At 40.9% G+C, this 23,815-nt stretch overlaps 2 protein-coding genes and 1 non-coding gene across 4 annotated transcripts in view; 1 reads left to right on the top strand and 2 right to left on the bottom strand.

The window, feature by feature from the left end:
• The window catches only part of LOC109043431 (uncharacterized), a 272,968-nt gene that overhangs the window by 172,249 nt on the left and 76,904 nt on the right, over positions 1–23,815 (bottom strand). The window lies entirely within an intron of this gene.
• Positions 1–23,815, bottom strand: part of LOC140224244 (uncharacterized) — a 148,978-nt gene that overhangs the window by 102,573 nt on the left and 22,590 nt on the right. For both annotated transcript variants that reach the window (XM_072298266.1, XM_072298267.1), the window contains exon 2: positions 22,489–22,578. In XM_072298266.1, the coding sequence (XP_072154367.1) occupies positions 22,489–22,578 (90 nt within the window). The remainder of the gene's footprint in view (positions 1–22,488; positions 22,579–23,815) is intronic.
• On the top strand, positions 18,145–18,221 carry TRNAF-GAA (transfer RNA phenylalanine (anticodon GAA)). The gene has a single exon. It is a non-coding gene; the product is annotated as a tRNA-Phe (tRNA).

Consider the following 23,815-nt stretch of genomic DNA (forward strand, 5'->3'; position numbering starts at 1 on the left):
CCGCACGCCGAAAGTGATGGTCAAAACATCAACGAACACATAATTTCCTCCTACCTATCATTAAATCTCGTTAAAAGAGGGCATATCCAGCTCTCCTGGCGAAGGAGCTATTCAAGCGGATCCACCTCTATTTCGAGAGGCGTGTCTGACATTGATGCGACATTGAAAAGACATTGAGGAGACGTTGCGGAAACACCGTTGAGGACCAGAGAGACGTGATAGAGACAACAAAGAAAACTTAGACTTTAAGCATAGGTTGCAAACGTGCAATTTTCTCGCCAATGCCAGGTTGCAAGTTTGAGATGACACGATTAAAAGTTGAGCCTATTGTTGTAAAAACGAAGGTTATTTTTTGAGGGTTAGGCGGCGTTTTTACAGATCATGAGAGACGCTTGTGATCGATTTTAATATGAGGCTCTTTTCAGGGTAGGTGCCCTCATTTGAGATTATTTCTAAAACTTATACATCGTCGAGAAAACACCCTATGAGTTTTGCATCACAATTTATTTATGAGTCCAGAGACCTCCGGCGAAGATCAACACTCCGCGGCTTTCGCAAACGTGTATTAGTTGACAATTTTGGGTTTCGAATCCGCCTTCTTTTTTGTCCTATTCATTCAAAATGCTAGAAATTGCAAAAATACTTAAGCTTAAATAATCGCTTAGGATCTCTCAATTAATTAAATGATACTATTCGGAAATAAAGGTTAACATTACGGCTACGCCAATCATCAAATTCTTGCGCTAGACGAGAAATTCTTGCCTCCAGACTGTGAATTCATTGATAACGGTACTATTCAGGGGTTGCCACCTATAATTCGTCAACTTACAAAGTCTTCATTGCGAAGTGATACAAAATAGGGCAGTTTGTGTAACCAAAGTTATGAAAAAGTGAGAAAATGGAGGAAATTTTTAATTTGAAAGAAAAATAAATCATGGTATAAATGTTGCAGGCACCAGCGATTTGCGAGCGGCATGCATGTTGCCTCGTGAAATCGAATAATATCGCATTGACGTGGCGTAGGTTTCATTGGTGAAGAACTTCAAGAACAAGCTGTCGGCTTAGAGCGCCTTCGATTTTCCCTGATACCGTCCGCTTTGCCGGGGAGTTAGTTTAGTTGCCGCCGAACCAAACCTAACTATGCCCCCTAACTTCATTACGCACACATTCGAGTGTGCTAGCTACCATTATCTTTTGAAGACAAAGAAAAAATGTACTCCAATTCCAGGCATGATATCAGTACTTTATTTCGTTTCTATTTTTTTACATTTTTCCATTCAGGACTCATAGCTTGAAAATTGCCGGCGACTGCTAAAATCCTGCAGCGTAAACATCCTAATCTTATTTCAAATGCATAAAAGGATATCCACTAGCATAATAGATGCATAAAACTAGAAGTCGGTCGGCTCGAGTATGTGCTATCAAAAAATTTTGAAAAGCACCGACTAATGCATGCGGACCACTCGCCAAATTATGCGAAGCGAAAATTTGAACCAGAAACGAGTTCTCTGCGAGGTCAGGACTTAGCTTTTTCGTGCGAGCGCTTAAACAGGTAATCTCGGTCTCGTGATAAGCACTCAACGGGAACATGATACGGAACGCAGCTGCCAAACTTTGACGATACATCGCATTTCCTGCCCTGAGAGTCGAGGGGAAAATTTAGTTTTCTCCGAAACGCGGCATCTCGGCAGCAAAATCGTAGCAGGCGGAATTGAAGGCCAGCTTTCACGGCACGGCAAGATTCTATTTTCACCAATAATGCCCTGTTAAGAAAGAGCACAGTATGCATTGTGGAAAAATAGGTACTTATCGTAAGTGGCTTTAATATTAGGATCTTGTTCTACGCGTTGGGAGGAGCGAAATTATGCAAGAGTGATGCTGAAAATTGAAATTTTAACATTTAAAAGACAAGAATTAGTGTGGGACCGGTCCATGAGACGTCAAAAGATCGAGCGAGCAAAGATGAATCGACTCTTAATACTTCAATTTTCTCTGATACTTAGTCTATTCTTCGAAGGCATTCGGCTCTTTCTTCGAGGGTATAAATTTCAAACACTCTAGTCGATTTGGGATGTCTATCGATGGGATGGGCGTATTTCTCTAGATTACCTCAATTTTTTCTTCCAAAAATAGATGTAAATTTTGGAGGAAAAATAAAGCAGAGGCAATCTATACCTAGCGGTCAATGTAAAACACGAGAACAAAATAATTCAAATTTTCGTAAAATACTTCAATGCGCGGGATTTTGTTAGAAAATATACTTCGATTTGTAAGTACACAGAAGATAAAAGGTTGAAAATAATTGTCATCTTTCAAAAGATTAAGTTGAAATGTCTGCAATTCATGACATTCACAATCGCAGACATAACATTAAAAAAAAAAAAAGAAAATGCTTTGTATCAATCATTAGATCAGAGTCGCTCTAGAAACTTTTCTTTGAATGACTCACGGTGTAGCGAAAAAGAAACATATAGCAGAAACTACAGGATTTATAATTACATTGTCTATAATGAAAACTACGTAGTTTCAAGGATCTTCGTGCATGATTCGCGGATAAACTCTGCTTCGAAAAAACAAACAATATCCTAAACGTCCTCCAAATCACCGTGGAATGGGCAGACATAACTGCGTGTGAAATCGAAACTTTTTCACTCATTTTTTTCCACCTATTTTACACCACCACCTTCCCTTTTATCCCAGTCTTCTTTATTTTCTATGTTACCTGGACTGCGTTGTTCTTACTTACAACGATTTTTTATACTCTGTCACGTCACGTCTAGCTTGAGTTTTCTCGATAGCCCAGCAGAGCGCGATCGGTGTTTTTCCTACGTCTCGTCGCGCATTTGGAGCCCGATCTAGCTGATACAAGATCGATACGCGGATCTTCAGAGCATGAAATTACTATTCATTCCACAAAACAAGACCAGTGTAGGAACTCTTAAGCCGTGACTCGTGTTTTTATTTTCCCGACGGGGTGATAGAATTATATAGTTTTGGAATTGAATATCAAGTATGTCTACGGCAGTCGGAAAATTTGACACTCGGTTCATAAAAACACTGAAACAAGATAGATATAAAATTTCGCGGAGAATCGGGGCCGGATTTATCATCAAGTTACTAAGGACTGCCTAGCGGCGCGGCGCGGCGCAAGATTCTAATACGCACAACATTATTCAGAATTTTTAAACGTACGTATACCCCTACGCTATGCTTTAAAAATCCTTCTGATCAAGAAGGGGTGGCAGTGTCTTAGACATCCTCCTCCGAATAACACCTATTTTAATACAATTTTTTTAGCACGCAAAACGAAGTTCAGCGTAGGAGCGCTAAAAATGCAAATCCGGCCCTGCTGAAGTAGTCTCCGTAACTGCACGCAGACATCAAGAAAAGCAGAAGCATAAATTTGGCAGCATCGGTTGCTGTGCCTTTTATTTACGACTCAATAAACGAGGAAAGAATGTGAGCGATTTGGAGTCAAATTCAAAAGTGCCTCGTAAAAATTTGCGAACCTCGTGAAATGCACTGCTTTCCTCCGACACGTGCAGTCATACTATCACTTACAGTTACTTAACAGGCAAATCACGTTTAACATGAAGGAACCAACTTTTTTGGGTGCACGACGATTGATCGTTGATCACCACTCGGTAAAGCTCTCATCGGAGATCCATTATTTTTATCAGTTATATGCGCAAACACCTGCGCCAACGAACCTTTGATTCTTTTTTATACCGTCAGAAAAATATCCACGAGAAAAAGCAGAGGTTAGGCCTTTGAAAGAGACGGTCAATTTATGACATCAAGGAAGAATTTTCGACTCCCACATACAGCGAGTAAATAGGAGTTCCATGTAGAATTTACTTAATTCACATGATATTATTGATTATTAGGGAATGTGAGCAATAATTACAGTAATTACGTAACACGAGTGTCACTAAGACCAACATTTAAGGTGCAAATACTATAATTTAAGAAAATAACTGCGCGAAATTAATAATTTTCTATACATATTAATAGCTACGAATGGGCTATTAATGACAACCGGCAATTTTTTCAGTTATTTTGTAAGATAGGTTCGTCGTACAGAATTAATTTTGAAATTGTTTCCTTAGGTCGTCATGACCAACGATTCTTCAAAATCGAACGGCGGCAACGCTTTCAATTAGCGGATTCGCGCCTTTCATTCGAGGGTAATTTGCAGATGACCACGGGAATCGCAGTTCTCAAAGGAAAGGTCAAGGTGATGAGAAGTTGACCTGGTGATTAAAACCGAGCACAAAGACAAGTAAACAGCGTAGGAGCCGCAAAGTAGGCCCTAATTATCCGGATAGAACACCCGTCATCATCGCTGAAGACACTCCGCGCGTCCACCGTCATCGAAACAACGTTGGAAACGGTACCGTTCCTCTGTTGCCAAATTTTTTGTTCATTTACAGGATGCAGAAAATTCTAGGATCTTGAAATTGATGGACAAAGACGACACGTTGAAAATAAAGTGATCCAATTGCTGGAATTGGGTGGTTGCAATTGACAAAGGAGGTAAGAAATAGACTAACTAACGGCAACCCATGAGAGTCCCTATAGTAAGTCCATCATTCTCCCCCTTCGTTTACGATAACTACTAGTTGCAATCGATAGAGTCGCTCTATAGTCCCAAAGCCTTCTTTGTCTATCGCTCTATCTATCAATTTAAGTAATCAGCGCACTTCCAAGGCGGCCTCAATGTAAAAATTAAATTTTCGTGTGAGATTACCCTTTCGATGAAAGTTCAATTCTTGACGACTAAATTGAGCAAGGAATAAAAGCAAGCATAATGGTAAACTCCGCGCTTGATATCCTTGTCCGCTGAGTGATGATATCGAGTTGGAAGTATCATACCTGCGGGTCGATTGTTGAATCGTCATCGAAAGAACTCGATCGATAAATCCCTATCTCGGCAATGTTTTTTATCGATCAAGGTCATTCGATAACGATTCAACAATCGACCCGCTGGCGACGAATTGCGGATGAAAGGTTGCCTAAGAAGGTACTAGATTGGGTTCCTCCTGGGAGAAGACGTAGGGGACGTCCAGCAAAATCGTGGATAGGTGGCATTCAAGATGAAATCACAAAATGCCATTTACCAGATGAGATCGATAGGCAAGGGTGGCGATTAGGTGTCGCAGAGCGCCCGGGCGCGCTGTAAAGCGACTCAAATGTGTAGTATCATACCTGGTAGCGCTTCATGATATGCAGAATATCAATTTTTGCGTTTAGATTGTTACATTATGAATGACCCGACATTCGAATCTATCCCATAGTTTAGTCCAAAATTTTGATCGATTGGCGGGACGCCCATTCCAGTTTAAGCCTCCCAATAATCACATCTTGTAGGTACAAGTAGTTACCGATCCACACACTGCGAGACCGCATTTCCTAAAACCAATACCTCCACATTCCTGCTCGACTAGCAACAGAGGACAGCCTGTGTGACACGAATTACACAGTCCTAATTACGGGTGCTGCCACCTGCCGACGAAAAATCGCCCGAAATCCCGCACGCGGAGGGCAGCGTCGTGCACCACTTGGCAGGCGCGCTAATTACGTCCAGGAGGGCCGACGTCTTTCAACGTCTGACGGACGGACCGTCTCGGAGCGTGTAATCTTCTGCATGAAACAATAAATTACAGCTTATCCTTATGCTCATCGACTGGGTGCACAAAAACCGCCGAGCCGGTCGCGGCCCCAAGATCCCTATCACGTTCCATTTATGCGCTCCATATTGCGACGTTTAGCCGCCGCACTATGGTCCCAATCCGCTCGGGAGCGCTCAAAAATCGATGTTTATGAAATTGGACGACATTTTTTTTTCAAGTCAAAATTGATAAATATAGTATCTACGGGTCATAAACTACACGTAGTATACCTCAAAAAAATTTCTAGTCACTTTGAAAGTGTCACAAACTGTGCAAATAGTCGGATACGTATTTTCTGACCCGTGAAGTGGCTATTTCTAACAAAGCGTTCGGAGCCTCTCCTGAATCATGAAATGGTCTCTCAGAATTCTTGCTTATACCATTTTGTAGAGGACTCTAAGAGGATTGTAACGCACTAATTACAATTTTTCTCCGAGGCATTCTGACACATCCCACACAAGGTAGAAGTTGGATACCTATTTTTCATAAAAAAATGCCGATTTTTCCCACGAACTTTCATTTTAAAAAAAAGTCACCAAAGGTCACCTAATGAGACACCTTTAGGGAGCTTCTACACATCCTTGGGAAGCTACAGTAGAAATATTTCGTGCTTTGGTTTGCTTTTTCTCGAGAAATCGAATTTACTAGGTCTCTAAGTCGGTGGCTAAAATAACGGTATTTAGCAAGTTTAGCCATCGATCAATCTGTAGTCGTCTTAAACTTTTTTGAGGCATGCGACACCTCCAAAAACGTGCTTAAGTAGTCTCTATGAATCCTTAAGAAGGATTTTAAACCAAAAATTGTTGGTTCTTCTTGCTTTTTGGACGAATTTTGAATCTTTTTCGTACCTGCGTGTTTCTTTCAAAATACTGTTTTACAACCCTGGAAAGCCCCTCGAAAAATATTCTGAGACATTTGGCACCTCCAGAGACACTTTTAAGTCGTTTCTGCAGATCCTTAGAAAGGCAACCGAACCAAAAATAATTGCTTCCGCCTGCTTTTTCGACCAAATTTGAATTTTTTACGTGACTACGTGTTTGTCCCAGGAAAACTCAATTGTTTGCCCCGAAAAACACCTATAGTTGCAGGCTTAACACGTGCTAAGCACTTTTGCATCTACAGAGACGCACTTATATAGCTTCTATGAATCTTTTTGAGGTTGACCGTTTCGAAAAAAATTTGGTTCCCCCTACTTTTTGAGATTTTTTGGGAAGTTTTCCGTTCCGCAGTTTTATCTTTAAAAACGCTCTTTTCAATCCTAGAAAGTACCTATTGATGTAAAATTTCTTACTCTCCGAATATTTATCCATTGTTGATTGAATTTTTCTTAACGTGACAATATTGCACCCCCGCTCTTCAACATTGTTATGTACCCGATTTGCGTTTCCCGTCAAATCAACGTAAAGAAAAGTCTTCTCTGAAGCATTATTTCGACATTTTTAAAATACAAATGAATTTTAGATCTATTTCATTTTTTTCAGTTCAGTTTTCCTTAAAAAAAAAAAAAAAAAAAAAAAAAAAAAAAAAAAAAAAATTGGGGGGGGGGTGTCAAAAAATCAAAACATTCTTAATTTTACATGAACTGTACATGTATGTGCAATGAACGCATGGTTTTCATCCAATCTAAGCAAGTATAACAAGCCAATCGTATGGTAGTTTGTGATTTTTGTGAAAAAATGACAGTAACTTTTGCAAATGATTTTTTAGGGAAAAGCGGAGGTCAAATTCGGATTCAGCGCATCAAAATCATGAGGAAAACACATCTTAAATGTATTTATACTCAAACGGAGAGCCGCTATGATTTTTGATCACTGAAAAGTGAATTGGGACCATAGTGCGCCGTGATTTCGGCTTTCGGTTTATCGCACATTTTGAGCGCGATGACGGCGGATGCGACAGGTAACGGCCTGCGACTTCGCTGCATGCTGATACAGGGTTGTCTCTACTTTGTGCCTCCACGCGCGAAGAATCGATTGAGGAAAAAACTCTATACAGAGTGGTCCAGACCTATACAGTACCATTTTTTTTCTCGCTTACTGTAAGTCATGCTAAGTACAGAACCGCGGGGACAAATAGGGAATTGACCCCAAGGAATCTGAATTCCCTGATCCTGGCGGGAGTTAAAGGGGGATCCTTACTTGAAAAGTCGGGGTTCAGGTCAAAATGTTGATATTATTTAGTCAGAATAAAAAGATAGGGAATATTTAAACAAAATCAACGCCCGGAAATCGAACGTCGGCCCATCCGTGTCCAAAATACTGATCTGTGAAGGCGGGAGACGGAGCTGTGCTGAAGAAAATGGAAGTTCGCTAGATTGACGAAGCTCGGAAAAAATATGTTTGCGAGGGTAATCGACACCACACTGGAAAAAAAAACACATTGGATCTGGAGTCCAGACTCTTAAAAACATCGACAAGAAAAAATACTCTTGATTCAATCAGAATCTATAGCATAAATCAAGAACCAAGCCTCTTAATTTGAGCGGATTTCCTTTTGATTAAATCTGATTGAATCAAGAGTTCGCTTTCTTGTCAATGTTTTCAAGAGTCTGGACTCTAGATCCAATGTGTTTTTTTATTCTCTCTATGAAGATACTCTATTTTTGATATGAGTGAATGTACGACTATTGGAATTCAAACTAATCCCGACTCAATTTTTCTCCAAAATGTGACCTCATGCAGAAGGAAATTCAGGGGCTGCGCCATACTGATGATGGGTCCAATTAGACCCGAAACGCGTCTGCAATTGCCTTCCTGCACTGAGAAAAAACTATGGCTTATAAACCTATTAGTGGTAAATATGGAACACCACTAATAGTAGTACCTCTACATATAATAATAGCACATATACCTTAGTTATGGTCTCTGTACCTTAATTAGGTACAGAGACCTTAGTATGGTTCACAGACCGAGAATCATTAGTTTATTTACGACTATTATAGGTGTTCCATATTTACCTCTAATAGGTTTATAAACCATAGTTTTTTCTCAGTGTGAATGGTTGTAACTACTGTTGCACCAAACAGCGTATCTCTTTAAAGGCAATTTGTGCTCGCATGAGCTTTTTCCCTCTGTATTGAGATTTTCAGCTTTCTGGATTTTAGACGCACGTAGGCTAAAAAATTCCAACTTACTGTTTATACGACTCGTGCATCTACTGCAGTCAATTTGTGAAAATGTGACTTGGTGTATCTCTGTTAAACTCGGTACTACTTTTATTAGCTAAAGTCCCCTTTACTGCACTGGAAAAAAAACACATTGGATCTAGAGTCCAGACTCTTGAAAACATTGACAAGGAAATATACTCTTGATTCAATCACATTTTTGCTTAAATCAAAAGAAAATCCGCTCAAATTAAGAGGCTTGGTTCTTGATTTAAGCTAAAATCCGATTGAATCAAGAGTATTTTTTCTTGTCGATGTTTTTAAGAGTCCGGACTCTAGATCCAATGTGTTTTATTTCCAATGCGATCATAGACCAATACTTTGATGATCAGTTGTTTCATTGAGATCCCGTGCAGTGCCCAAGTCCCTTTCGACTGGGCGCTCAGTTGCGGGTCTGGAAGGTGAAGACTATCCTGGGCGAGTGACGAAACCCGGGGAGATTAACGGTGCTCCAGATTCAGCGGTGGCGGCACTTACAATGAGTTGCATGCTCATGCAAGTGCTCGCCAATGGCATCCAACATCCGAGCCCCAACGTCGTCCGTCCAACCCATTTCTATTTGTTTTGCCGGATAATTACAAAACGTGGCTTGCGCACAGTAAATCAGCAGTTCGCGAATCAACACACACACACGAACACGCTCGAATTTAAACGGAAAGCCCGCCCACGGACAACACTCTGCCCCCCGTTGCCATAATGGGCCAGTTGCGCTGGTGACAGAATCAAATGTTGATGCTTGATTCTTGTAGATTAGCTAAAAATAATAAGATCTGTCCCTAACAGCAACGCTCTACGTTCAGTATTAACCGAGATATCGCGCCTTGAAAAGTCGTGGTTTATGACGTCATCCACCGCGGTGATACATAACGTGTTATACACAACCGCGGTGGATGACGTCAAGAACACGACTTTTCAAAGCGCGATATCTCGGTTAATACTGGACGTAGAACGTTGCTGTTTGGACAGATCTTATTATTTTTAGCTAATCTACAGAAATCAAGCATCAAAACACGATTCTGTAACCAGCGCAACTGACCCATTTGCATTGAAATTACCTTAATTGAGGGCTTGGAAGACATGTGAGATAAAAGCAGTTTGTGAAAAAATTGAGATACTAATGATTTCAACTAAAACTGGCCATAATGTATGATCTGTGAAAACTTTACTGCTAAAATCCGACTTCTGAGCATCAAAACGTGAGTTTAAAGCTTTCTTACACCATGTAATTTTGGGACTTTGAACACGTATTTCTTGAAATGGCGGAAATTGCACTTATCCCACTTGTCCTCCAAGCCCCTCAATCACACCTTTTAAAAGCACTAATTAAATATTTTTAAAAAAATGTTGAAAATGATATTCCACAAAACCCTTCAATGGTATTTTTTATAAGTAAAATGTACGTAAAAAAGTTTTTTAGATTTTCTTTATCAAAAAATGAAACATGTTGCAAGTCAAAAAAATACAGCGAACATTTTACTCCAGAAAATGCCCAAAAACTGTTTCTTTGTATTTTGTCAGGTTTTATTCAAGAGTTGCTTTAAAAATGTATGAATTTCATCGACGTCCCTTCAGAATGGTTGCTACCTGGGGCACCTGCCGTGTGAAGGAGTTAATAATTTTGCGACGCTATTTGGCGGAAACTTGGCAAGGAGGGGTTCGCCTAGACGTCAGGAATAGTATCGAATTAGGGAAACTCGTGACCGAAGAGATGTACTGCAACGGATCGGGCTCACACATCTGTTGCAGCGTTTCGGGATTGGGACTGGTGATTGGCCATTGCGAAAAGGCCCCGTGGGAGTCCTTTTTCGTTGAAACTGTAACAGGGCCACCATCCAGCATCGAGTCCAGGATTTTCACCTCTAGTAATCTAGGTGCGCGATTCGCATTGAAACCAAATTGGATGTGAGAATACTTTCTAAAGCTGGGAATTGAACGAAAACAGAATGATCTCGATTTCTTCACGATTAAGGTGATTCCTCCCAGGATGTAAACAAACATCGATGGATCGAACGAATTTTGCTAAAATACGAGTTTTGCTTTTCATTCTTTGTAAAAACAGGGAAACAACAATGCAGAAGCATACTTCAGCAATCTACTGGAGAAAAACCTCGCTTTCGATTAGTCAAATCGAACTAGAATTTTCGCAGTTAGTTTCATTCTACATTGATTTAGGGTTTTCAGAGGAGATTTTTCACAAGTAGACTGCTCATATGCTTCTACTTTTATGCTTCTTTATGTTACTAAGAGTGAAAAGCAAAACTCGTATTTTGGCAGAATTTGCGATATATCGATGTTTGTTTACTTCCTGGGAGGAACCGCCTAAGATAATTTATCGCGCTGATCCTACGAGGCATCCCACTTACAATCTATGAACATCTTTAACCAATATTTATCGTAAAAGAAACAATGTACGTGCAAACGAGTGACTTCAAAGGCAGTTATGCAGTACGCGAATCCTATGACATTGCACATATCTCCTTTTTATTTAGTTCGTTTGTATATCTTTCATTTCAGCATAAGTTAGCCCCATTGAAAACCCTCAGAAAATTTCAAAAATCGGTCAATCAAACCCAAAATGACAAGTTGATTATACTGGGTGCTATTGTATAGAATTGAGAATACATATAATAGACTGTCTTGAGGACCAAGTCATTTAACGTGAATCATTCATCTCAATGTAGGAAGCGTGTTTTCTACAGACTTTGGATGAAACCATCAATACTGCCAATGATGTTACTGTCAAATGCAGTATAAATATAGCATGGACCCAAGTGGCGTGGAGTTAAAATTGAAAGACAATGGATCGTACGATCTCCAATTCAAAGAAATATCAAATATTCACTAAGTGTATGAGAACCTTCAAGTAATAAAATTTCTGAGAAAATGTTATGACGCTAGCGTGACTTTGACACATAGAGTGGCTCAATTTTCACGTGATCGCACAACTTTGAGTGTTTGCAAATAAACATATTTTACTATTTTAACTGTAAATGTGCGCGGGAAACCGTATTTGTGCTTAAGTCACAAAAAGAGTCGTGTCATTTTCCTCCACTAAGAGCTCAGTCAATCCAAAATTCATAAAAAATTGCCGATCAAGCCAGATTTTTGAAGCTCGAAGATGTGGACAAGTTGACTTTTTAAGCCTCTTCGAAGTCTTTAGGCCACCTGAAAATTTGCCTCCGCTGCAAAATCAATTTTTCAATTAATGAGCTCAAGGGCTCGTCAATAAGCTAATGAAATAAGGTTTAAGTTTCTACCAACCGTATTCCGATAAATTGGATAGCTTGCTCAGAGCAGGCCAACTCTCAGTTTTTTTGGGACAGCCTTTGTACTTAATTAAGGAAACTTAATTAATGCTTAATTAATACTTAAATTAAGGAGAAATATTCTTGAATTTTCTGCTAAGAAGATGTTTCTCCTAAATCAAGCAGGAAAAATGCTCTTATCAAGAATAAAGTTGCTTTTGTCTAAATAGAAAGTGTCATGAACTAAAATTATTAGCGGCTCTGGTGCTTGCACTAGAGCCGCCATGGACCATGTTACATTGGAGAGACCGCGTGTTGGTTGATGGGAATCGGCGCCATTTTCTGCTGTTTAGGGGGGACTGATTTTATTTTAATTGATATCTTTTTCCTGTGAGCGAATGCTATGTTGTGTAGTGTATTTTTGGAATCATGGTGATACTGTCAATAATTCAAAACGGGTCTGTGCTTTAATCTCGCACTGGAAAAAATGGACTTTACGTTTAAAATTTGAAAATTCAAATCTATAAGTTTTCGCGCTTTTTTCGAAGAATGCCGTGGTTGGAGCTTCCTAGTCATACTACTCGACATCAGCTGATAGCAAACAAAGGTTACCAAGGAAACCGTAAACGCGTAACAACTACCTACCGTCGCCAGAGCCGCTTTCCGACGCGAATGCGTTGGAGCTTCCTGCTTGTTTTTATATTCCGTGCTAAATTTTAATTTTATTTCATTCCCTCGATAGTTAGTAAATCGCTAGTATCATTAGTGTTGGCGTGAAATTTGATTAAATAGTAAAAAACTTAATTCGTCCTATCAAATAAGATCCCTAGGTATGACAAAATTAAATTAACGAGGCGGTCAAAAGTCTGGAGAGTTCGAAGAAGAAGGCATCGCTTTGGAGGAATCTCGTTTGACGTAAACGATTCAGAGAATGTCAGGCTAACTAAGGGTAAAGATTACTGTGCCATTTGAAAAGCTCCAAGAATGGCTCAAAATATATCAGTTTTTGATTTTGAGAATGCAGGCATGCTGTTCTCTGCCTTATTCGGTCCTTACGAACTGGCTGCCTTCCGAGGCAAAGACTGGAAATTCTCGATTAATAGCCAGTTCGGGAGAAGGTTCCGAGAGTCAGTGCCGTCTCTAATTAAAAGAGACCCGTTTCCGTTACGTCAGAATCCGTCCAAGCATTCGAACGACCTGGACGTCTGTCAATGACGATTACCCGAATGCATGCAAAGTCATCAGGGGCGGGGGGCGGGGGCGGGGGAGGAGGAGGGTTTCCGTCATCAGCGACGAGTGACAATCGCCCCGTTACCGGGAGGAAACGGCCCTCGATTAGTGTTGGGCTGTGCTTGTGCCGTGGCTTCGCTCGGTCGCAACGGTGATCCTCGATGGAGATGTTTTGTCACAACGGACCCCGAAGTGCGATTTGCAGACCCCCAGGAGTTCGTAGAAGTATTATGGAAGAAAAGGGGGGTTTGAGAGGTTGAAATAGTAATAGGATCACTTTGAAATTTTTCAAAACGTGGGAGCGGCAATTACGGGCTATATAGATATAACGTCCGTTCCGTTCCAGGCTCAAAGGCCGAAAATTCCAGCTGCTGGAGGCGTAGCTTCGATTGCTCCGGGTTCAGAGGCCGAAGCTAGCAGCCGGAATTTTCGGTCTTTGAGCCCGGAACAGACGGTATGTCTATATAGCCCGTAATTGCGGTTTCCATGGCCGGAGTTTTTTTTCAGCGTGTATTTTTGAGAAAAGTATGCAACTTTTTCTTTGAAATACTCAGATTTTTAGATTGAATTGCAAACCAACTTGTTCGAAAAATTTGAAGAAAAAGATTTTCTCCATAAATTCTTCATTCAATAAAGGAAATATGGCGACGTCTGAAGGCTCATACGACGTTCTTCCTTAACAAGACAGCACAGAGTTCTACACTGCTTTCCAGATTTACTGGACCCTAGAAAACCCCGAGTTTCCTTCCCATTCGTTTCGGAGCGAGCGAGCAACATGGCTCGACGGGTGAAAAATCCGTTCTCTGCAATTAAGCTAATTGAAGTCCGGGACTCCTGCCGCTCTTCAGCTGAGGAGGGATCGGATCGACTCCTTGTTTGCTTTGCGATGGATCGTTTGCCGACCAATTAGCACGCGGCTCCATCAAGCTGTCGCACAGTGGATCGGGCCAATGGAATGGGTAGGACAAAATCTGGACACTTTAAAAGCATATAACTCCGTTAAATCAAAACTTTGAGATTTGAAAAATAGTTCCATTGGTTTCCTCGTGAAATTTTCTTTAAGAATCACCCATCAGAATTTAAAATGTGACGAAATAAACATCAAAATGCGCAGTTTTAGTCAACAATTTCATTTCCGACCTCTCCGATTAACTCGATCCACTGTGCGTCGGGGCGGAGAAGGGCATTCCCACGGAGACCCGCGGAGGGAGACATGCTGTGGAACATCCGTTTACCGGGGAACAGGATGCTCTGACGCCTACTACCGCTCACCGTCGTGGTGGGAAAAAGCGGAAAATGAGCCAGCTAACTTGATAACAGGAATAGAAAAAAATAGCGGGAAAATTGAGGCGGAATATTTATGGGCCGCATGGCACACGGCGGACATATTTTCTTCAAAGTGAAAAAATTGATCGTTTAAAAGGGCCGACGTCAATATTAGGGACCGTCCCGAAATTACGCATGGCACACTGGAAAAAAAAAACACATTGGATCTAGAGTCCATAGACTCTTGAGAAAATTAACATGAAAAAATACTCTCGATTCAATCAGATTTTTGCTTAAATCAGAAGGAAATCCGCTCAAATAAAGAAGCTTGGTTCTTGATTTAAACAAAAATCCGATTGAATCAAGAGAGTATTTTTTCTTGTCGATGTTTTTTAGAGTCTGGACTCTAGATTCGATGTGTTTTTTTTTCCAGTGCACCCCATTTTTGAACCCCCTCCTCTCCTCCTTGGAACGCTCTTGTGGCGTGGATCCCTATCCTTTAACACGTAAAAACAAAATGGTGTAACACTCTTTTCGACCCCCTCCTCGCTCCTTTGAGTGTTACGTAAGGGGACGGCCTCTTATTTGAAGGAGGGAAAAGTAGAAATCCTGAAAAGCGCCAACAAGCAAAGCTGCTTTGATTACGCAACTGTATTAAACAATGGGTAAAATTGTTAAATTGTACAACTTCTCGGTAAAGAAATAAAATGGCCGCGGAAATTTCTTTACGTCGTACACTGGAAAAAAAAGTCGCTTGGATCTAGAGTCCAGACTCTTGGATACATTGAGAAGAAAAAAGACTCTTGATAAAATTGGACTTTCTGCTTGAATCAAAAGGAAATCTGCCTAAATTAAGAGGCTCGGCTCTTCGATTCAAGGAAAAGTTGGATTGAATCAAGAGTATTTTTTCTCGTCAATGTTATTTAGAGTATTTCTTTCTCATCTCCATGTAGTTTGAAATATTAATTGTTTGATTTATTTTTGGCTCGTAGCTCGGATTTTTTTTTTTTTTTTTTTTTTTTTAAGAGTCTGGACTCAAGATCCAAGCGACTTCTTTTCCCAGTGCATGGCGCTAGTGATACTTTGGCTGGGAAGTGACAACATGACAAGAGGCACTAGCTTGTTAGTAAAACCTCTTGTATCCAACCAAAATGTAAGTCATCAAGAGGAAATGAGGCACAGAACTGGTCGGTCAGGTCCCGAGCACAGTCGCAGTTGCGCCCTCTGCCTTATGTAAATGGCTTTACGAGGGCTAATTTCGAGAGCGAAATAATTGCACAAACCGCGGCTTGCTTCGATAAGCGAAAAGAAAGCGGTGGGAAGCTTAAGGCCGGGTCCGCGACGGGGGAAAGGTGGTCTGCCCGAAAATACGAGGCATATCTCTCATCTGACACGTTATGCAGCGGCTCTTATCCGATTCTATTATAATTTCTTCTTCTTCGGTCATCAGAGCTTGCTGCAGCCACGTCCGCTCAGTCGAGTGCGTTACGGCTACGTTTGTTCCACCACCGAAAATTATGCTCCGTTCTCATGATTAGGGATCCTGAACGTTGGGTTCAAGACAATGATAAAGCCCGGAAACACAACACACAAACACAGAAAGAAATTGAGAGGAAAGTTCAACGTGATCTAAAATTCATTATTTCACAAGGCGCACGGAAAAAATTAATTTGCTGATTTAACAATTAAATTGCTAATAAAAAAAAAAAAAAAAAAAAGGGACTGCAATATTTCAACGTAGATTTCACAACACAAAAATGCTACTTTAACTACTGTCGTAAGCTACTTTAACCACGGAGGTGGCTAAAGTATACACTGGAAAACAAAAAACACATTGAATGTAGAGTCCAGACTCTTAAAAACCTCGACCAGAAAAAATACTCTTGATTCAATCGGATTTTTGCTTGAATCAAGAACCAAGCCTCTTAATTTGAGCGGATTTCCTTTTGATTTAAGCAAAAATCTGATTGAATCAAGAGTATTTTTTCTTGTCAATGTTTTCAAGAGTCTGGGCTCTAGATCCAAAATGTTTTTTTTTCCCAGTGCATACTTGTAGTTATGGTAACGATAAAAGTGTGTCCGTGCAATATACTGGGCATCAAATAAAGCGAGAAGAGAGGCACGGCGCGGCGCGGCGCACGGTGGATCGAGTCAATAGGAGAGGTCGGACAAAAGTTCGAAACATTAAACGCTTATAACTCCGTTTATTCCAACTTTGAGGTTCCGAAATTGGTTTCATCGGTTTCCTCGTAAAATTTTCCGTAAAAGCACTCCTTAAATTTTAACATGTGAAGACATAAATTTAAATTTGCAGTTCTAGTCAAAAATTTTATGTCCGACCTTTCTGATTGACTCGCTCCACTGTGCGGCGCTAGTAGCTAGGCGTGAATGATCGGTTTGGATACTTCTCCGTATGCAACTTAGAGTCCCTTTATACTGAGAGTCCAGACAATCCCCCTCATAAAGTCACAAACGGGAATAAAGATGACATAAATTGACAGTTTTTCGTAATCTTTGATCGGCTCATTCTCAAATTTCCCGTTCTTTCTCCATTCCTTCTCTCATTCCGTTTGTTCCTTGTCGAACCCGTTATTCCCCGGTACATTCTACATTATAATCTTTGCAATCGGTGAAAATGTAATCTTAATTCCCGTTGTGACATTGTGGCGGCCTAAAATACGGGAAGCAATCAGAAATGGATTCACATTGTCTTGACTCTCAGTATAAAGGGGCTCTGATGCAACTATAGTAAAGAATCGATCATTATGGTGCTCGTTGCGGACACCCTGTTAATCGATCCTTTTGCATAGGTTTAAACGGCAGATAAATCGATAAATCGCAAAACACGCCGCGGCACTGCGCAGCGCGGATGTCCGGCGGCAGGGACCCGGACGGCGCGCATCAACATTCAACAATCGTTTGGAGTTGGAGATGCTGACATTTAGGCTGCCATAAAAGCAAACAAAGAGGGCACATCATCTGACGTAACTGCGGTGGCCGACCGCGCCAGCAGCCTGCCGATGATAATCGACCAAACCGCGAGCGCGATCCTGCTGCAGCAGAGCGCCGCGCCGCGCGTCGCTGACGACTTAATCCATCGCTTCAGGCTTCGCCGTTGCCGAAACGATGCGTATGCGGAATCAAATCCGATCCGAGATTTTGTTTCCTTCCATTTTTAGATTAAAATAACTTGAGGTAGTTGCGTTTTCCGACTGGAAAGGCCTGCGGCCGATTATTGAAATTGATAAACAAAGCAGACAAAAGGGATATGGAGGGATCTTATTGGTGGAAGCGAGTGCTTGCATTTGCTCTTATTATATACTAGATTTACTGTTATATACATCGATAGAAACCCTGCAGACCCCTTTTCCTTTCTTTTTTTAAACGTTTCCCCCCCCCCACCTCCTGGTTTCAGCCAACTCACCGCTACTTATGAGCAGAGGAAATTATTGAGGCTGGTAATGTGCATTCATCCTCATTCGGTTACTTACGAGAATAGTGAACATGCTACTCAATGAATATGACCTACGAATTCCCACCAGCTGGTTGTTTGCAACTTAACTTCTACGCTGAAATAGCTTAGTTGGGAGAGCGTTAGACTGAAGATCTAAATGTCCCTGGTTCAATCCCGGCCGGGTTTCGGCAGAACATTTTTGCCGATAGCCACAATATTTTTAGGTCTCGAGGTGTATTAAGATGACCAGTGGGCTGATAATTGAAATTAATAGACAAAGAAGATAAACTGAAAATAAAGCAATCCTATCGGTGGAAGCGGATGTTTGCAATGGACAAAGAAGGTAGAAAAACCAACTATAACGGCAACCGACAAGAGACCCAACAGTTAGTATATCATTTTCCTTCTTAGTCTGCAAAGACCACCAGTTTCAACCGATGAGATCGATCCATACTCCCTATGTCTTCTTTATCTATAACTTTGTCTATCAATTTCAATAATCGGCCCGCAAGAACAAACTTCAGTAAGAGCAAAAAGAGGAGTTGTATCGAATGGAAAGTGGCTCAAAAATCATAATGAGCACATCGACAAAGTCTAAAAATTATAGGTATAGAAATTATAAACTACATGGTTATGAAAGTACTGAGCCACCTGGATACTTTTTTTTTAAATGCTTCCATCCTGTTTTTCTCAGGCCCTCGCATGACCAGATGATGGACCCGAAGTTCAAGTCATATGGATCTCTGAAGTTTTCGGATCACGTATCAAAAAACTTGAGGTGCAGCTGCCGAAGTTCGGGTCAGACAGTTTTATTTTATTCAGTAAGTCTGTGCAATGTTTCGTTAATGTTTCGATTGAATTTCTACACGGAGAAAAAAACTTCGTGCGTGGGACCCAAAGTTGAGATCTTATGGATCTCTGAAGTTTTCGGATCACGTATCCAAAAACTTGAGGTCCAGCTGCCGAAGTTCGGGTAAGATATCTGAAGTACTTCGATATATACCGAAGGGTTCGGGTCACACATCTGAAGTACTCCGGTACATACCGAAGTGCCTAGATGTCTGACCCGAACATCGGCAGCTCGACCTCAAGTTTTCGGATGTGTGATCAGAAAACTTCAGAGATCCATATGACTTCAACTTCGGGTCCCATGCACGAAGTTTTTTTCTCCGTGCAAGACACAATCAAAAGATATTTAAATATTTTAATTTATTCCACTGTCCGCGCTAATCAATTTTGCGCATTGAAATTTGGCGCCGGTGGAGAGTACTGGAAATGATGAACTCTGAACCTGGGCCATGGAGTGCGAATCAGGAGCGTAGCGCGAGTAGAAGAAAGTGGTCCGAGCGAAACAGAAGAAGCAGTGAAAGTTATTTTATTAACCGGCGGCAGCCAGCTACCATACCGAACCGCGTCTTATTACGCTCTTCGCCCGCGCCTTCAAACGGGAATTTACATTCACCAGCTCAGCCCACTCCTCAAGACTCCAAAATCTCCCGCAATCCATACAGCAAGATCGATAAAAATCGCGACCATCTCGTCTGCATTATGATCGAGAGGAGGATCCACATTATGGAGAAGGGTTCAACGAATTGCTTCAAGGGTAAAAGTATCAACGCTAGACCGTAATATAAGGAAACGATGCATTATGCTATGAATGTTTGCCTCAGCAAAGCGGTGTCAACAAAGGTCATCTAAAAATCACTATCTCTCAGTGCTCTCATTCCACGTCAGTCCAAAGTTCCAAGATTCAGAACTTTTTTGTTTCAATTGCTCCCCCTCCATAACCGTTAAAAGTTCCGGGATTCCTTTTATATTATTGAAAAGTTCCGAGGAAGTTCCGGAAAAATTCAGGAAAATCTCAAAAGTTCCGGAATTCGGAACAAGGTCCGGGAATTGGGAGCACTGTTATCTCTGCTACTGATTTTTTTTCACATTTGTTTCTGCGATATTTTCATTTTCTTTGCTTCGGGGTAAATTTGCAAGATATTTATGGGCAGTGTAATTAATTACTTAACAAATTTAATTTTTCAGTATAGACACGAAAGAGCTCTGAACGTAATCTACCTCGCTATTTCGCCTTCAATTTTCGAGAAAGACCAGAAAACATCCCTCGCTTAGCAACAGCCACTCAGTTCATTCAAATATTCGTGCACTGCCCTGTTCACAAATCTTGTCTCGCGTTCAACTTCGCTCCTCTCCATCAGGCGATTTTTCTATTTCTTCCGTTCAAGTCTCTGATTAATTTGAACTTACTGGCAAATTTCTTTGGGAACACAGTGCCTATCTAAGGCATATACACATGCAAGACCACCACTGACTTTTCTTGACAGATTCTACGATGGAAATTGAAGACATCTTCACTAGAAGGGCCTATGAAGCTTGCAACGCGACCAACATTATGCAGTTCTACATATCAGTAACATAAAAAGGAATTCTATTCCTTCCAACTTATTTTCGAGGCAAAATGAGAGAAAATCTAAAGCCTATTTTGGGGAAATGCACTATAGATGCTTTTGTATAGGTCAGCACTGAAAGCCTTGCAGGCCCTTGTACCAACGATGTCCTTAATATCACCTATACTTGCCGCAAACATAACTTCTAACGCAATGTGAGACAATCGAGACTTTTTGCTGGAATAGTTTGAGATATAATCCCCCTACTCCTCCCTTTATTCTTTAGATCGATTATTAGATTAGCTTTCACCGTATTTCAATGAGTAAAAATAACTAAATCACATGCATGGCACAGCTGATACATGTTTGAAAAAAACACCATACTTCAAAGCGCGATCGCTTTTTTTCTGCGCAGCGAAAAGGCATAACCACTTCGAAGCCGTAACGCAAGTGCCACTTGCAAAGTTGCCGATTCGTAGATATCCACATCATGAAACCGCTGTAACTAACGTAAATTTTGATTGGGTTCGGCAGTGCTGGGCGAGGCTTTTTTGCTGGCGGCCTCCTCCGCTACACGTGTTTCCGTCCGTCGGTTGATTTATTCGCGTTTTTGTGGCGTTTTTTGTTCGGACTCGCGTCTCGTCTCGAGCGTTCGTTTCGTTTCGCGCGCCCCGGGGCCCGGGGGCCGCGGTTCGAGCCGGTGAGTGACCGAGGCTGAGCCGGTGCATCGCTAATTTGTTTACAAATAAAACGACACCTTCCGCGCCCGAATCGCATTTCGCGAGCGCGCGCGTAGCACGGTCAAGGCCTCGAATTCCTACCGGCCGATGATGGCCATGCTTCGAAATGAAACGATATATTACCTAAATCCATGGCGAGACTGGAGAAATTTGTGCTTCGAACGATAACACTGGTAAAAAAAACCTCTTGGTTCAAGAGTGCAGTTTCTTGTCGCCGGATTTAAGAATCTGGACTCTTGTTTCAATGCAAAATCCGCTTGTTTCAATGCAAAATCCGCTTGAATCAATGCAAAATCCGCTTGAAACAAGAGTTCAAGACTCTTTAATCCAGCGACAAGAAACTGCACTCTTAAGTCAATGCAATGCGGCATTGGTCCAAGAGGTTTTTTTTACCAGCGAATCTTGCGAGCTTTTGTTTGACCACAAAAGAAATCAACAACTACAAATTGGGGATTATGGAAGGGACGAAGGAGTGCCAAACATCTGATGGGCTATGGGACGATGAAACAATGCTGACGTGCTAAGGATAAACGCCGTATAAACCATCAAGCGTTGCCACATTTCCTTCGAAAAATCAGGAATTTTCCGGAAATGTTGTGAATATTTCTCTTCCGATTTTTCAGAGGATTTCACTCATTATTTGATCCAAAAAGTCTGAAAATTACAAGGAGAAATATTCTTACCTTTCCTCAAAAATAAATATTTTCTGAGAGGAAATTTAGCAACGTTCGAATACTCATACGGCGTTTTTACTTAGCACGGCAGTGTGGCGGTTAGGCGTCGCAGAGCGTCAAAACGCGTTGTGAAGTGTAAAGACGAGTGGTCGTCAAATTATGAGGTTCAACACGATTTTCGAAATAACACTGAAAAAATCGCAGAGTCGCGGGGTCACAAGTTCATAATAGCGTACCGCACGTTACACATGCGTTGACGAACTTAAAAAGCCATAGATTTCAAAAGATATAGACATCTGAAACATTTGCCTAGTTTGCCCCAGAATTTGTAAAATTAAATTCCCAGACATTTAACAGACACGTTTTGGTGTAATTCCCTGATAATTGAACAAATGCCGGATTGTTAAAAGGGCATACAGTTAAAGCTCGCTAGGTCGAACTAAGGTAGAGACGAAATGCCGATTAAGTCTATATTTCTTTTTGGTCTCTCGACACGTCCATAAGTTAAGTGGATAATCGGTTAAGACGAATTGTCGCTTAAGTCGAATTTGTTTCCGTACATACATTGACGATTTTTCCCTGACATTTTCCAATTTTCTCTGACTGTGGCAACCTTGATTTTAATGAGTATTCATGAATCTTACTTACCAACCACCAAAACAGATATTAAAATACGTTCAAAGAGACTTTTCAAGTGTGAAAATGAGCCAGATCCTAGATCATGGACGATAAACGTACCTGAAACAAATAAAAATCATAAAAATTATTAACAAAAAAATAAGAAGCTGTGCGTATGTTGCAGGATATTAGCAATCGCCGGCAAATTAAAATCTGTTGGTATTCATTACAAAACTTTAGAAATTTAGAAGTTAGTTAACATGCGCATGTCGCTTGCGAATAGCTGGCGATTGCTGACTGCCTGCGACACATAATATAACCATTTGAAAATAAACATTATTTGGGTGTTTCGTTATTTTTGGCTGCCGGCAGTGTATTCGATCACTTAACTTGACTTTTAGCACTGGAAAAAAAAACATTGGATCTAGAGTCCAGACTCTTAAAAACATTGAAAGAAAAGTACTCTTGATTCAATCAGAATCTAGCCTAAATCAAGAACCAAGCCTCTTAATTTGAGCGGATTTCCTTTTAATTTAAGCTTAAATCTGGTTGAACCAAGAGTCCTTTTTCTTTCAATGTTTTCAAGAGTCTGGACTCTAGATCCAATGTTTTTTTTTCCAGTGAGCTGTGAGACTTGGAACCCTATCAGCTTCAGTGCTTTCAAGTTCCATTGTAGCACCTCGTGCTGTCCGAGTCGCGGTCACACTCAGCGACCCAACAAGAATTTGCGGCTGCATTCTTCAATTAACTGCCCGGCTGGGAAGCTGCTCGACATACCATATCAATTAGCAGGCTAAATACTGCATTGCTCCTCGAGCTCATCCATGACTCATATGACTCATCCGTCTTGATTTGAACCTCAAAACAACCAGACTCAAATGCCCGAAGATAATACATTTTAGGAACCCCGCACCGATTTTCCCCTATTACGTAATATACTCTTGTATGGGAGTCAACGATCTGATCCAGAAAGTTGGCAACGTCGTTTTCTCGCGATTTAAACCTATGGAAATCAATCGATTATCGGAGGAGTCACGCGCTCCAACATGAATCGATTAGTGGCATCACAGGTTTAAATGGAGGAACATCGGATAAAAAAAAAAAAATCTTAAAGCCGCCAAGAAAAGGTTTTTCTGTGAATCAAGAATGTTGGTGCTTAATTTAACCTACTTTTTGCTTCATCCAATTCTTTTTGGCGCGTATACGTAGTATACCGCCTTTGCGATCGTTTCGAACCCTGCTCGATACAATAACCGAGTCCCTTAGTTCCTTACCGAAAAGTGACTACCGCGAACTTCTGAGATTTTCCAAAGCGTGTAAAAAGTTTATTTATCCGTCAATAATTATGATTTAAAGT

Source organism: Bemisia tabaci, chromosome 3 (genome assembly GCF_918797505.1).
Source record: "Bemisia tabaci chromosome 3, PGI_BMITA_v3".
NCBI classification, from domain to species: Eukaryota; Metazoa; Arthropoda; class Insecta; order Hemiptera; family Aleyrodidae; genus Bemisia; species Bemisia tabaci.